The 13195-nt window shown below is 43.9% G+C and overlaps 1 protein-coding gene across 1 annotated transcript in view; it reads left to right on the top strand.

The window, feature by feature from the left end:
- The window catches only part of PSME4 (proteasome activator subunit 4), a 51717-nt gene that overhangs the window by 25431 nt on the left and 13091 nt on the right, over positions 1–13195 (top strand). The window contains exons 16-38 of the mRNA XM_071582260.1: positions 141–210; positions 609–676; positions 1445–1660; positions 2690–2847; positions 3526–3621; positions 3925–3980; positions 4467–4523; positions 4700–4755; positions 4838–4936; positions 5028–5090; positions 5251–5346; positions 5848–5979; positions 6509–6718; positions 6984–7120; positions 7424–7477; positions 8016–8145; positions 9278–9359; positions 9866–10019; positions 10383–10452; positions 10976–11101; positions 11430–11582; positions 12019–12123; positions 12411–12502. Coding sequence (XP_071438361.1) covers positions 141–210; positions 609–676; positions 1445–1660; positions 2690–2847; positions 3526–3621; positions 3925–3980; positions 4467–4523; positions 4700–4755; positions 4838–4936; positions 5028–5090; positions 5251–5346; positions 5848–5979; positions 6509–6718; positions 6984–7120; positions 7424–7477; positions 8016–8145; positions 9278–9359; positions 9866–10019; positions 10383–10452; positions 10976–11101; positions 11430–11582; positions 12019–12123; positions 12411–12502 — 2480 coding nt within the window. The remainder of the gene's footprint in view (positions 1–140; positions 211–608; positions 677–1444; positions 1661–2689; positions 2848–3525; positions 3622–3924; positions 3981–4466; positions 4524–4699; positions 4756–4837; positions 4937–5027; positions 5091–5250; positions 5347–5847; positions 5980–6508; positions 6719–6983; positions 7121–7423; positions 7478–8015; positions 8146–9277; positions 9360–9865; positions 10020–10382; positions 10453–10975; positions 11102–11429; positions 11583–12018; positions 12124–12410; positions 12503–13195) is intronic.

Genomic DNA, 13195 nt, shown 5'->3' on the forward strand with positions numbered 1-13195 from the left:
ATTGGAGTTGAGATGCCATGTAGTCCTCTCTCCTGGATGATGGTGGTGTGAGGTTTCTATCCAAAAGCCTCACACCTCAGTGTGTGCTGAGCTGCCAGTTGTTGTGCCCTGTCTGAGGGTGTTTGTGGTGCTGTTTGCAGTGTCGCCCCGAGGAGTCCTTGAAGCTGTTTGTGCCCCACTGCTGCAGCGTCATCACTCACCTCACAGTCAGTAAGTTGGCACAGTTCTGGTGTGTTGCCTGCTCTCTTCTGGGCTCACTTCCCTTAAAAAGTGTCTAAAACTTCAGTGTGTTTCCCACAACTTCTTTTCAAGGATGGCAAAATCCAGTATTTGGTCTGAAAACCCAAACCCCTGTGTCATTTCAATGTGTCTTGGTGCAGGACCCCTTGATTCCTTAGAAATGTGGCAGTTTAAAATGTCTCCAGACATTCCTCAACTGCAAGATGATGTTCCGTTGGCTGCAGTGACTTTCAGTTGGACATGGGTGCAGTGGGAGTGGGAGGGTTGGGATCAGCCTGTGGGGTGGAAGGGTCTGGTTTCTGCTGGAGCTTGTTTGGCACACTTGGCTGCTGTGTGGTTATGGCAGAGCTTGTCCCTTGTTCCTCCAGATGATGATGTGTTACGTGATGAAGAGCTGGATAAGGAGCTGCTTTGGAATCTTCAGCTTTTGTCAGAGGTATTGCAAAGAATGTTCTTCCTGTGCTTGTGTGTCACTGAATCCTCTTTAGTCATAGAGTCATAGAATGGATTGGGTTGGAAAAGACCTCTGAGATCATCAAGTCCAACCCTTGGTCCAACCCCACTGGGATCACCAGCCCAGGGCACAGAGTGCCCTGGGCTGGTGATCCCAGTGGGGTTGGATCAAGATGTGGTGGATTCTCACTCAGTGCCACATCCATAGAATCACAGAATGGATTGGGTTGGAAAAGACCTCAGATCATCAAGTCCAACCCTCGGTCCAACTCCAGTCCCTTTACCAGATCATGGCACTCAGTGCCACGGCCAATCTCAGGTTAAAAACCTCCAGGGATGGGGAATCCACCCCCTCTCTGGGCAGCCCATTCCAATGCCCATGAAAGAAGAAAATAAACATCCATTAAACCAAAGAAAATGTTTGAATGACCCTGCACAGCTTCTCTTTCTGACTTTAAATGGGCTGCTTGAAGAAAATAAGCAGTGTTGCATGTGGAATAAAATTAAAGCACTTAATACAGTTCCTGAGGGAGAGGGAAAGAAGGGGGACCAATTCAGGGGAAAACATAAGATGTTTTGGTAAATACAAATATTTTTTAATGAATTTCCAGGTGTGTGGGAGCATTGCTGGGGAATGTTGCTGGGGTGGGTGTCGGTGCTGCTGTGTCACTGTAACTGTGGGTGGGGGTCTCACTGGGCACAGGGGCTGGCACAGCCCAACTGATGGCTCGCTCTGTGCTCTCCCTGGCAGATCACACGGGTGGATGGGAAGCAGCTGCTCGTGTACAGGGAGCAGTTTGGGAAGATCCTGCAGCGCAGCCTCCGCCTAACCTGTAAGCAGGGTTACATTCTGTCCTGTAACCTACTGCACCACCTCCTGCGCTCTGCCACACTCATCTACCCCACTGAGTACTGCAGTGTGCCAGGTGGCTTTGACAAGCCTCTTTCTGAATACTTTCCTATCAAGGCAAGGATTTTCATTTATTTAGGATTAGAGGATTTTGTATTTTTAAGCGATCATACACTTTGTGGCTCGGTTTTAGTTGGAGATGTCTGAACAGAGGTAGCAGCAGTGCAAAGTGTAACTGGAAGGTGCTTTGAAATGTAGAGCGAGTGACAAGTTAATTAAAATCATATTGGTAGCAAAAAAATGAATCCTGAGTGTTGTTTGAGTAGCTTTCTAGTGGGTTGTGGTGTGTGTTTTACCCTGTCTGCATGACCAAAGCAATACCCAGCGAGGAGATGGGGTGTGTTACAGGCCAGCAGAATAACAGATAACCAGAGGCTCTACCCTGAGCTGCAGATCACATGAGAGCAGAAGGGGCAGCATTAAAAGTCACTGAAACTGTCACAAGTTGTATGCTGATCATCTGTTAACACTCTGAGGTCAATTAATGGGTGTTCCATGTGAACAGTGCAGCAGTTTCCAGCTGGCCTGCTTGAAAATGCAACTGGATTTTGCTGCAAAATGTTCTTTTATGTAACTTCCCAAGTGCTGATAATCCAGTGCTTGTTACTGAAAGCTGGTACTGTTTTGTAACTGCTGGGAACAGCCAGTGGGGCCAGTTAATCATTTCAAAACAAACAACAATATTCTAAATGCCCCAACACTAAGAACCCCACATTTTTTTAAAGTCCTCTTCTGAAATTGAAAAAAATCACGATTACTTTGCTGTTCTCTATGGGAGTATCAAAAAGAATGTGTCTGAGTTTATATCCACTCAAAGGAATAACCATGTTGTATTTCAGTTAGACCAGCACAGTCCTTTTCCTTCTAGTGCTTCTAGATCTGTTGTTTTCCAGGGATGTGTAGGCATTATGTAGGTTTGGGGTTTCTGTTTGGATTTATGGTGTGGTTTTTCCTGGAATTGTCAGGATAACTGTGTTACAGCAGTGACTAGTTCACATATTTGGGGGTTTTTAGTAATGTTAAATGCTAATTTAAAAAAGAAAATTGTTTTGTAGCTGAAATAATAAATGTCTTCATTTGCTCTAGGACTGGGGTAAACCAGGTGACCTGTGGAACTTGGACATCCAGTGGCATGTTCCTTCACCTGAGGAAATAAACTTTGCTTTTTATTTGCTGGACACTTTCCTGCAGCCTGAGCTCACCAGGCTGGAGCTCTATGCCCTTGGAGAGCTCGAGATGTCCAGGTGAGTGGTGGCAGGTGAGGTGGAGAAGGTGCATTGGCCTCACACCAGTTATTGCCAACCTTACTGGCACCCCAAAAGTTAAATATTTAATCCTCCACTGTCTTTAATGTTATTCGAAGACTTCCAGGATTTTTAACTCTTAAGAATACATGGATCTTGGAAGTGCATTTCATAAAACTGATAAAAAGATTTTTAAAATATTTCCTTAATTCTCCGGATTAACACACAAGTTGTTCACACTGTTGCCTTGTAGTTCATCTTCAGACTCTGAAATACTCCTAAAATATTCCCTCATCCTGCCCGTGGTGGGAAGGACTTCCCTTGGCCTTGGGTTGAGGAGCTGTGTCCTGAGTTCTGTCTGAGATTTAGATAAAATTCTTCACAGCAATTTTTTGAGGGTAAAACTGTCTGTTATAACATTATTGATCTTGTTACCTGCACAGTTTCAGAAGATGAAATCTCCCGAGTTTTTCAGAAAATGAAGTTAAATCTTGTGGTCTGTAATAGGATTGAGTTGGATCAGACAAGCACAGCTTGATTTCTGCAGTGCTCCCTCCTGTGTTTAGAACTGATGTAACTGAAACCTTTCATAAAACTTAATAAAACAGATATGATTTAGTACTGGTGTGTTTCCAAGCATTTAACAGAGAAGTAACCAGGTTTTCTTCTTTGTTGAAGAGATGATGTGCAACAGAGTCTTGCCATTGTGCATAACTGCCTGATTGGTTCTGGGAACATACTGCCTCCTCTAAAAGGAGAAAAGGTGGCTCATCTGTAAGTAAAACTTGTTTTTATATCCCGTGTGTCCTTAGTTTTATATTATTTCTATGTATATATAATAGTATGAGTATATTATGTCCCACATATGTCCTCTCAGTGTCCTTGCCTCTGACAGACAGTCAGACCTGCCTGCAGGGGTGGTTGATTTATCAGTGTGAGAACTGAGGTGTATTACTAATAAATCCAAATATCTTTGATGCTACTGGCATGAAGCTGAACTTGTTCAAATGAATTCCCTGGCAATGGAATGCATGTACATGTACTCTGCTTTCTAAGACTTGCTTTGTTTTCATGCAGAGTCCCAAGTCTGGTGTCTTTGGAAGAGACAAAACTATACACTGGGGTTGAATATGGTAAGTGACTCCTAACTCTGGTTCTAAGTGTTGCTTTCTGTCTTTTTTCCTTCTGTAAAAGCACTGGACTCTTTTGGAGACCCAGATTTGATTCTTCTCTTGATATGAAATGGGCATTTCTGGCCATCCCCAGAGTTCCTGTGTACACACAGAGCCATTCTCACTGATTTTTCACCAGATCTGCTGCAGGAGCATGGCTGGGGATGGAAGCCTGAAGTTTCCCTCAGTTTCCATGTGCTAAATCATCTGCCTGAGCTCAGAAATAAACCCAACTGTCAAGGCAGAAAGGGAGGGTTATGTACCAATAAACCCCACACTGTTGACTTGATAAACTAATGAGAGCATTGTCCTTAAATACATTTGTTCTATATTGGTCCATACTGCCAGTTCTGCGTAGCCTGCTCTGGCTTTCCCCTGGTTTAATTATCTATAAATTGCTTCTCGTGTTATCATATAATAAAGACAAAATGTTTCATGTTCTTCCAGATTTCTCAAGGGAGAATTACCGGGAGACAATTGCAAGGGTTACAAGGAAACTGCTGCGTAAGTTCAGTCACTCCTCTGGCTAAAAACTGTGTTGTACACTCTGATTTTTATAGATCAAAAGTTTTGTTTACTTTGCCTATTAATTCCTAAACTTAACCTGTGCAGAAATAAAATTATTGGTAATTTTTAAAGCTCTTTGCCTGTCTGATAATAAATTATTCTCCCAATTGCAGGCTACATCCTTGATCATTCAGAAGATGACACCAAGTCTTTATTTCTCATAATAAAGGTATACTTTTAATTTGTAATACTTAAGGCAAGATGGTTGGTTTTGCAGAATAATCACTCTTGTCCACTTTTTCTTTCCACAGATTATTAGTGATGTTCTACAGTTCCAGGGGTCTCACAAGCACGAGTTTGATTCCCGATGGAAAAGCTTCAATCTAGTGAAGAAATCAATGGAGAACAGGGTCAGTGATTCTGCTTTGGGGAGGTTGGAAATAGTTCCTAAACTGGTGATATGATACTGAAATCCAAACCACATTATGTATTTTTTTACAGCTTCAGGGAAAGAAACAACATATCAGAGCCTTGCTGATTGACAGGGTTATGTTGCAGCATGAGGTAATTCCTCCCCTTCAATCTTTACTAATTGGTTTCCTTGAAAAGCTGATTTGCATAGTTGCTAAATGTCACCATAACAATGATCCTGCACTCGTGTTTTTTGTGTGTGGGAAATGTGGAACCAAAATCTGTCCTTTATTTGTGTTCCCCATGAACTCAGCTGAGAACACTCACGATGGAAGGCTGTGAATATAAAACTTCCCACCAGGAGATGATCAGGGATCTGCTGTGTTTGTCCACGAGTTCCTACGGCCAGGTACGGAGCAGCCCCTTTTCATGAGACATCTGCAGGGGTTTGTTCATCTCCTCAAGGGATTTTGTGCTCTGGATCTGCTGTTCTGTCTGTTTGCTGTGCAATTGACCTTAAAAACATTGTTTCTGGCAGCACAAAGGATTCTCTTTACCTTTGTAGCTGTTCTCAAGTAAATGCCAGAAACAAGAGGCGGGTTTTTCTGAGCAGCTCTGAGAAGGGTGGGGTGTTTACAGCCTCCTCCAAATGACTTTGTTTCTGTGCACAAATACAAGCTCACCTTTGAGAAGGGTGAGGTGTTCACAACCCTCTCCCAGTCATTTTGTCTCTGTTTCTGTGCACAAATACAAGTTCACCTTTGAGAAGGGTGAGGTGTTCACAACCCTCTCCCAGTCATTTTGTCTCTGCACGGACACATTCTGTGCATCAGTAACTGAAATGGATGAGGCTGGGTTTTTAGCCTTCCTTTTTGTTTCAGCTGATTTCTGGTGGTGTGTGTCCCCACAGGTGAGGAGCAAAGCTCAGCAGGCATTCTTCACAGCCCTGGGGACCTACAATTTCTGTTGCAGAGACATCATTCCCTTAGTTCTGGAGTTCCTGCGTCCCGACCGGCAGGATGTCACTCAGAAGCAGTTTAAAGTACTGACTCCTCAACTCTGCTTTGTCTGTCTTTGGAAGGGGTTTTATTGGGGAATGTTTAATGCAGAAACTGGGATTTGCTTGTTTATATCAGCATGACTGGTATTTTCATGGCTCATGCATGACTAGTGTAAGGAATTATCTGTATAGATCTGTTTTCAGCAGCCATGTTGTGTTTTGTATGTTCCTGATTTCAGTGTGTGTTCAGGTATTGCCAAAATGTGTGTTAACACCTGCTTTTAGTTCTGGAATGGAACTGAGGAGCTGTAGGCATGAAGCAGTTGTGAATCATCTCCTCTAATGCAATTCAGAAATCAGCTATTCTGGGGATAAATTAACTGGCAGGGCTTCCAATCTCATTAAATGAGGAGGAATGTGTGAGATGCCTTCAGTGTTTTGACAGTGAGGCCACGTAGCTGAGGGTTTATGGGGCATGTGGATGATCTGGGAACTGCAGATGAATGTTCATTCTGGGATCTCACATGAGGCCAAGGCTTTACCTTCCAAACCTCCCTCCTTCCCTCCCCAGGGTGCCTTATATTGTCTGCTGGGCAATCACAGTGGGGTGTGTCTGGCAAACCTGCACGACTGGGACTGCATTGCACAGACATGGCCAGCCCTTGTCTCTTCTGGGCTCAGCAAAGCCATGTCCTTGGAAAAGCCATCCATAGTCAGGCTCTTTGATGACCTGGCAGAGAAAATCCACCGGCAGTACGAGACCATTGGGCTGGACTTTGCAGTAAGTGACACGGTGCTTGGTGTTAGTGAATACAAATAGTCCATCAACAGTTTTTATTCTTAATGAAATAATAAAGTTTATTCTTTTATTTTACAATGGAATAAAGCATATACTAGGAGAAATAATTCTGCTATGTGGGCACAAAAGCCTTTCCTGCTTCAGACTTGTCTGTGTGGACAAGGAGGTTCTGTTCTTTGCTTATTTCAAAGCAGACATGAAAAACTTCTAAGCTGAAGTCACAAATCTTTTCATTCCTTGCCAATAGGTGCCAGAGAAGTGCATGAAGGCAGCTGTTATGCTGCAAAAGTCAGGACTTCCAGAATCAGACTTCCCAGGCCTGGGTTCAGAGGAGATCCAGCTGGGAATTCAGAGACAGAAGGAGAAGAATGCTGAGGCTCTGCGGTGAGTGCAGCTCCCCTGACACCAGCCTGTGCTCCCCTGGATTTACTGCACATTGAATGGAACCACCCAAAAGGGCTAAAATGGGAAATCCACAGTGCCCAGGGGTTGTTGGGGTGTATCTTCTCACCTGACTGGGCAGCCTCTGGCTTCTAGACTCATCCATCCTTCCTTCCTTGGCAGCCTCTGTCTTCTATACTCGTGTTTTCTTTTTGCCTTCACTCCCCTTTTGTTGAGGAACTTTTGCCCTGTTTTAACTGGTTCTCTCAGTACCATCTGGCTGATGATTCCCTCTCTTTCCCTCAGAAACTATGAAAACTTGGTCAACATGCTGCTGGACTGTGTGGAGCAGAGAAATCTGTAAGTCTCCCTTTTTGTGCTTGAGAGTTTTTTTGGGGTGGATTGGAGGTGGCCACGTAATTGCAAATCCATGGCCTCCAGGAGGGCAGTTAGCATGGCTTGGATTTCTTTCCACTGGGAGCTTGTTCTGTTAACATGAGCCATCATCACATCATGGAGTTAAAGCTTTTTCTTTAATCAGTCTGACCGTTCTTGGGGCTTTTAATAATATTTTGTCCTGGGAACAAAGCTGTGGTTCTGTCTGTATAATACTGACATCCAAATATATTCAAATTGTTAGCATAATATTTATGTTTAAATACTTTTGAAATAACAACCCTCTAGGGTCTGTGTTTTACATTGAACTGCCAAGGTGAAAAAAGGCATCATGAAGTGAATGTTTCTTGGCACTTGAGTGTGCCCAGGACACAGCAGGGCATTGAAAATGTTGCTCAGAGTGTGTTCCCATCATCTCAGTACAACCTGGAACAATTCCTGAGCAGACCCAGGGGTGCAGCTGTGGTGCTCACACTGTGCTCTGGTGCTTGCTGTGTTGCAGGCCCTGGAAGTTCGAGCACCTGAGCATTGGGCTGCTGTCGCTGCTGCTGCGGGACGACCGGGCGCTGCCGGCGCGCGCCGTGCGCTTCTTCGTGCAGTGCCTCAACCACGACGCGCTCGTGGTGCGCAAGGTCAGGCGGGGCAGCGGCCGGGGCAGCTCCCGGGGCCCGGCTGGGCCCCCCCGGGGCAGCTCCCGGGGCCCGGCTGGGCCCCCCCGGGGCAGCTCCCGGGGCCCGGCTGGGCCCCCCCGGGGCAGCTCCCGGGGCCCGGCTGGGCTCCCTCCTCCCCTTGTAGCAGGGAAGGTTCTGCAGCTGCTGGGAAAAGTGAGGCTGAGCACCATTAAGAGTTCAGAAAACACAGTGTCTTTATTAACAGAAGTGGCCAAATAGCAGGAAGCCAAAGAGAAGGGAGAGAGAGAAGTAAAACAGGAGCCTTAAGTGTAACTGTTCCTTGCTTACCCAAGGATTACTCATGTGGGTTGTCTGACCAACTCAGGACACTCCCCCAAAGGCAGGGTCTACATCCTGTAGGTGTTGGCAGACAGCTGGAGTCCCTGCTGTCCCCCTTTGGACAAACAAGCCACACCCAGAGCACTTCTCACCTTTATTGAGCCTGTTGGTGACATGTACCTGCAGAGGTGTGGCCAGCACTGCCCAGGGAGAGCTCTCAGGCTCTGCCCTCCTTCCTCCTCCTCCAGCTCTCCTCCAAAGGCTGTCAAACAACAGGAGAGACCCAAACAACTTCAGTTTATGCAACTTCTGTCTTCAAGGACAAAGCCTTCCCTCTATCAACTTTTGTTCCTTGAACTTGGCATGAAAAGGATAAATCTTTCACAGGTGGCATGAGCAAAACCAGACCAAAATGCCAACACTGATATACCCCTGCTCCCAGGAGCGAGGCTGGCAGTGCTGCAGCCTGGCATGTGCCCCATGGGCTGTGTCTGCTCCTCCTTCACCTCACATCTCCCTGGCGGGTGCTGCTTTGCCCACCTGCCCTTCAGTGGTTGAAAGGAGCATTCAGTGAGGCTCAAAACTAACCTTTCTCCCCTCAAATTATTAAAACAGTGTTACAGTTATTAAACCAAAGTGATCAGTGGGGAGGTTTTTCTGGGCTGCAAAGTTATGTCCTGTAGCCCCTGAAATAACCAGGGTTGGTTCTTTGTGGTTGTGACCAAGCTCCCTGGGTTTTTTGGGATGATGAGCCACGTCCTTCTGGAGACAAATGTCTGGAATGGATACATTAATGGCCATTTCTGCCTTTTAGGTGGCCATCTCAGCTGTGGCTGGGATTCTGAAACAGCTCAAGAGAACACACAAGAAAGTGCCCATCTGCCCTTACGAAATAAGTAGGTTTTATTTAGTATAAGCAATGTCTTATATTTATCTTTAAGTGTTTTTAAAAGCTTTTCTGGTTAAATTAAACCCAGAATCAGAAGCTTTTAATTTCTCTCTGTTTTTTAATGTCCTAAGCAAACAGGTATATGTTATATAGGTAATTATATAGGCAATATAATTGGTTGTTTAACAGTTTTAGAGTTTGTTTAAACAGTGCTACATTTGCAAGTGTAACTGTATTTTACTTTTTAAAGTGAGTTAAAACTTCAGAGATACAGCCACTCAGCCTTGGAAATTGTGTATCTCCTTTTTAATTTTTTAATAATTTCAGATTACATAAAATAGCTAAAGGGATCTCTTCTATTAGTGCTCCTTTTAATCTCCTGAGGCAAATCTCTGCCCAGATTTGGGGGAGTGAGACACCAAAGCTCTTTAGAATCTTTTGATAAGTCACGATACCGTTTGCTGGGACTGTTTAATGCCAAGGTTGATGGAGAATAAATTCCTGTGTGCCCAGGTGGGAGCCCCAAGCCCTCCAGGAGCCAGGCTGGGGACAGGCCTGACAACCAGTGGCTGCACTACAACAGCCAGAGCTTGCCAAAGACCAGGGAGGCCTGGGAGTCCTGTTGCTTTGTGGAGAAGACCCACTGGGGGTACTACACCTGGCCACAGTGAGTACCAGCAGCACCTCCATGCAGCTGGAGAGCCAGCAGGAAAAACTCTGCCAGAAACTAAGGGATGTTTTATTATTATTTGTGATTTTTTCAAACTAAGCCATAAAAATATGATTTATTTCACTCTGTGTACTCCTGGCTTGTTTGTAATAGTTCTGGGTTGCTTGTGTAGCAAAACCTTTAGTAACAAACTTCGTGCTTTTGTTGTAAGTTTTCTTGTAATTTTTGATCTCTTGGGGCTGAGTTATTCCCAATTCCAAAATATTTAGCACCCTAATTAATATTAGAACATAGAAAGTATTTGTAAGCTTTACTCCAAAATGTGCTCCTGTATTTTAATTTTTTATTTTTAATACTCAGAACTATGACAGTTTATGCTCCAGCTGAGCACCAACCAAAGCTTGGACGAAGGAGGGATGAGCTGACAGAGGTAAGAGCTGCAGGTTTGGGGGTGTTTTTAATACTATTTCTCCTCCTTCCTTTAATATTGTCCACTGTGGGGGTTCTCTCTAAACCTGGATCCCCATGACACTTCTGATTGTATTTTTCTGCTTCATGCTATGTCAGCATACAAAAGAAATCAATGTTTTAATGTATTGCTGCTTTTCTGTCAGGGATCATGGAGTAATTGTCTTAATGAGCATTTTCTGGTTCCCTTTCACGTCATTATCAGAGTTGAGAACAAAGCAATTAATGACAGTGGGAAGGACTGATTTGTTGTAGGGCTTGTGAGTGAAAGGAAAGACAATCCAAAGTCATGAATGAGGATAATCAGGAGTCTTGGAAAGCACTACCTAATATTCCCTATAAAATGAGGGAGGGAAATAAATAATTTAGACATGACTTTTGCCAAAAATAGACCAAAAATGAAACATGGGAAAGATTGGGGTATCACTGTGACAAGCAAATACCTCAGAGCTAATACTTTCTTTTTTTCCTTTTTCCTGTTACAGGCAGAACAAGTTATATATGATCACTTTTCTGATCCCAAGTTTGTTGAGCAGTTAATCAAATTTTTGTCTTTAGAAGACAGAAAAGGAAAGGACAAATTTAATCCTCGCAGATTTTGCCTCTTCAAGGTAACAAGAGTTCAACAACTACGTGGCTTCCGTTTAGCAGAGCATGGAAAAGCCCCAGAATGCCTGGCTTAGACCCCACTGCTGCAAAATGTTGATTTTTAAAGCTGCTCTGAGTAATCCTATTAATCCTCTCTTCTGATTAAGTGCTTAGGGAAACATATTTAGAGTGATATAATAGTCTGCAGGACACTGGGGCATAATTCTGTTAAAGCAGCAAAGTCATTTCACTTTCTGCAGTTTCACATCTCAGGAATTCTTTCTCTTCTGTTGTTCCTGGGAACACAGTGGTTTAGGTAATTCCTGAGACACTTCCCCTCTTGTATTCCAGGGCCTCTTCAGGAACTTTGATGATGCCTTTCTGCCAGTTCTGCAGCCCCACTTGGAGCGACTGGTTGCGGATTCCCACGAGAGCACCCAGAGATGTGTGGCTGAGATTATAGCTGGCCTAATAAGGGGCTCCAAACACTGGACCTTTGAGAAGGTGCTGAAATAGTGGTTTGGAGTTATTCTTGGAAGTTAAAGAGTAATTTAGAATTATTAACCCAGCATGAAGTGTGTCACCCAGGTCCAAGAAAGGACTGGAAAACGTTACAGCACTTGGTGCTTTGTTGCCAAACTTTGAGCACAATTCAGAGCTTGGCTCAGTGCCTGTTACTACTTGATGTTAGTAAAATGCTTCAATGTTAAGCCTAAGACCAGGTTTTAGGTAAGGAGGGAGCAAAACTGCCATGGTTTGTAATTTCCAATAGGAATGAGTACTTATGTCCACCTTGCACTATTAAATCTTTACTTAGTCCAGGCCATGGTGAAAATAACACTGGGAAAATCAGTTCCTTAATAAAACAATAAAGAAGACATTTTAACATCTGAGCTGCACTTCTTAAGTAGAAAAACCTTGGGGTTTTGCCTTTTTGCAGGTGGAAAAGCTTTGGAAGCTTCTGTGTCCGTTGCTTCGAACAGCCCTGTCCAACATCACTGTGGAGACCTACAACGACTGGGGCACCTGCATTGCCACCTCCTGTGTGAGTGCAGATGTGGTTATTCATAGCTATAAAAACTGAAGCTAAAAGTCTTTCTGTTCTGAATGTATTTGCCAACTCCTTAAAACTGTGTTTAGTTTTATTGGTTTTTTCTCCCATTGAGGTTCATTGTGAAGGTATTTAGTGTTGCACTTGCTCAATAGAATAAACCTAAGGGATTCAAAGGAAATCTCTGTCCAAGCTTTCCTTGTTGATAGCTTGTCTTGTACCTTATTTACATTGTAAAAATCTCCCATTTGCTGATGTCTCTGTTCCCTGTTCCTTTTCAGGAGAGCAGAGATCCCAGGAAGCTGCACTGGTTGTTTGAATTGCTCTTGGAATCTCCACTGAGTGGTGAAGGAGGATCATTTGTAGATGCTTGGTAAAATTAATTTTAACTGGTTCATTGTGGCTGAGTAAAGGAGAAAATAGAGAGGATGCTGTGCCAGCTGCCTGGGAGTGGGGAACAAAGGGGCTGCTCCCCAGTTATCACAGAATGGCAGCTTCTTCATGCTTATTGTTTGATGGCTGTGAAGCTTTGGAGCTTGTGTAGCACCAGTGCTGTGGTTTCCTTGGGTAATTTTGAGCCATCTTTGCATGCAAGTCATTCAAAGGCATGTGTGTGCACAGGGGCAGGCAGTGGGGAGGTGCAGCAGTACATGGTAGGTCGTGGGGGCTGAAAAACAGAGGGCACAGTTCGCAGGTGTCACACACAAGATAGTTTATTAAATCACTCTGTGAAGAAAGGAAAAAGTAGATAAAGGTAAAAGCTAACTCTAACTTCAAATTACAGAATATATATTGTAAAATCCCACCCATAGCCAAGTTCTATAGGTTGAATCACAGTGTCTGTAAACCTTATTACAGCTTTTAATTGAATGACACTTTCTGCATAGATGTTGTTTGCTGTGAGAAATTTATCTCTTCAACAATTTTTCTCATGGGTAGCTTGTCCCAAAACCTTCTGAATTTCATTTTTGTTTTTGCTGGCTTGCTGGTTGTTCTCACAGAACCAATTAAGTGCCTGCTAGTAGGCCTCAGAATCTGTTTGCAGCTCTGAAACCTTTTTCTCAAC

Source organism: Pithys albifrons, chromosome 2 (assembly GCF_047495875.1).
Source record: "Pithys albifrons albifrons isolate INPA30051 chromosome 2, PitAlb_v1, whole genome shotgun sequence".
NCBI lineage: Eukaryota > Metazoa > Chordata > Aves > Passeriformes > Thamnophilidae > Pithys > Pithys albifrons.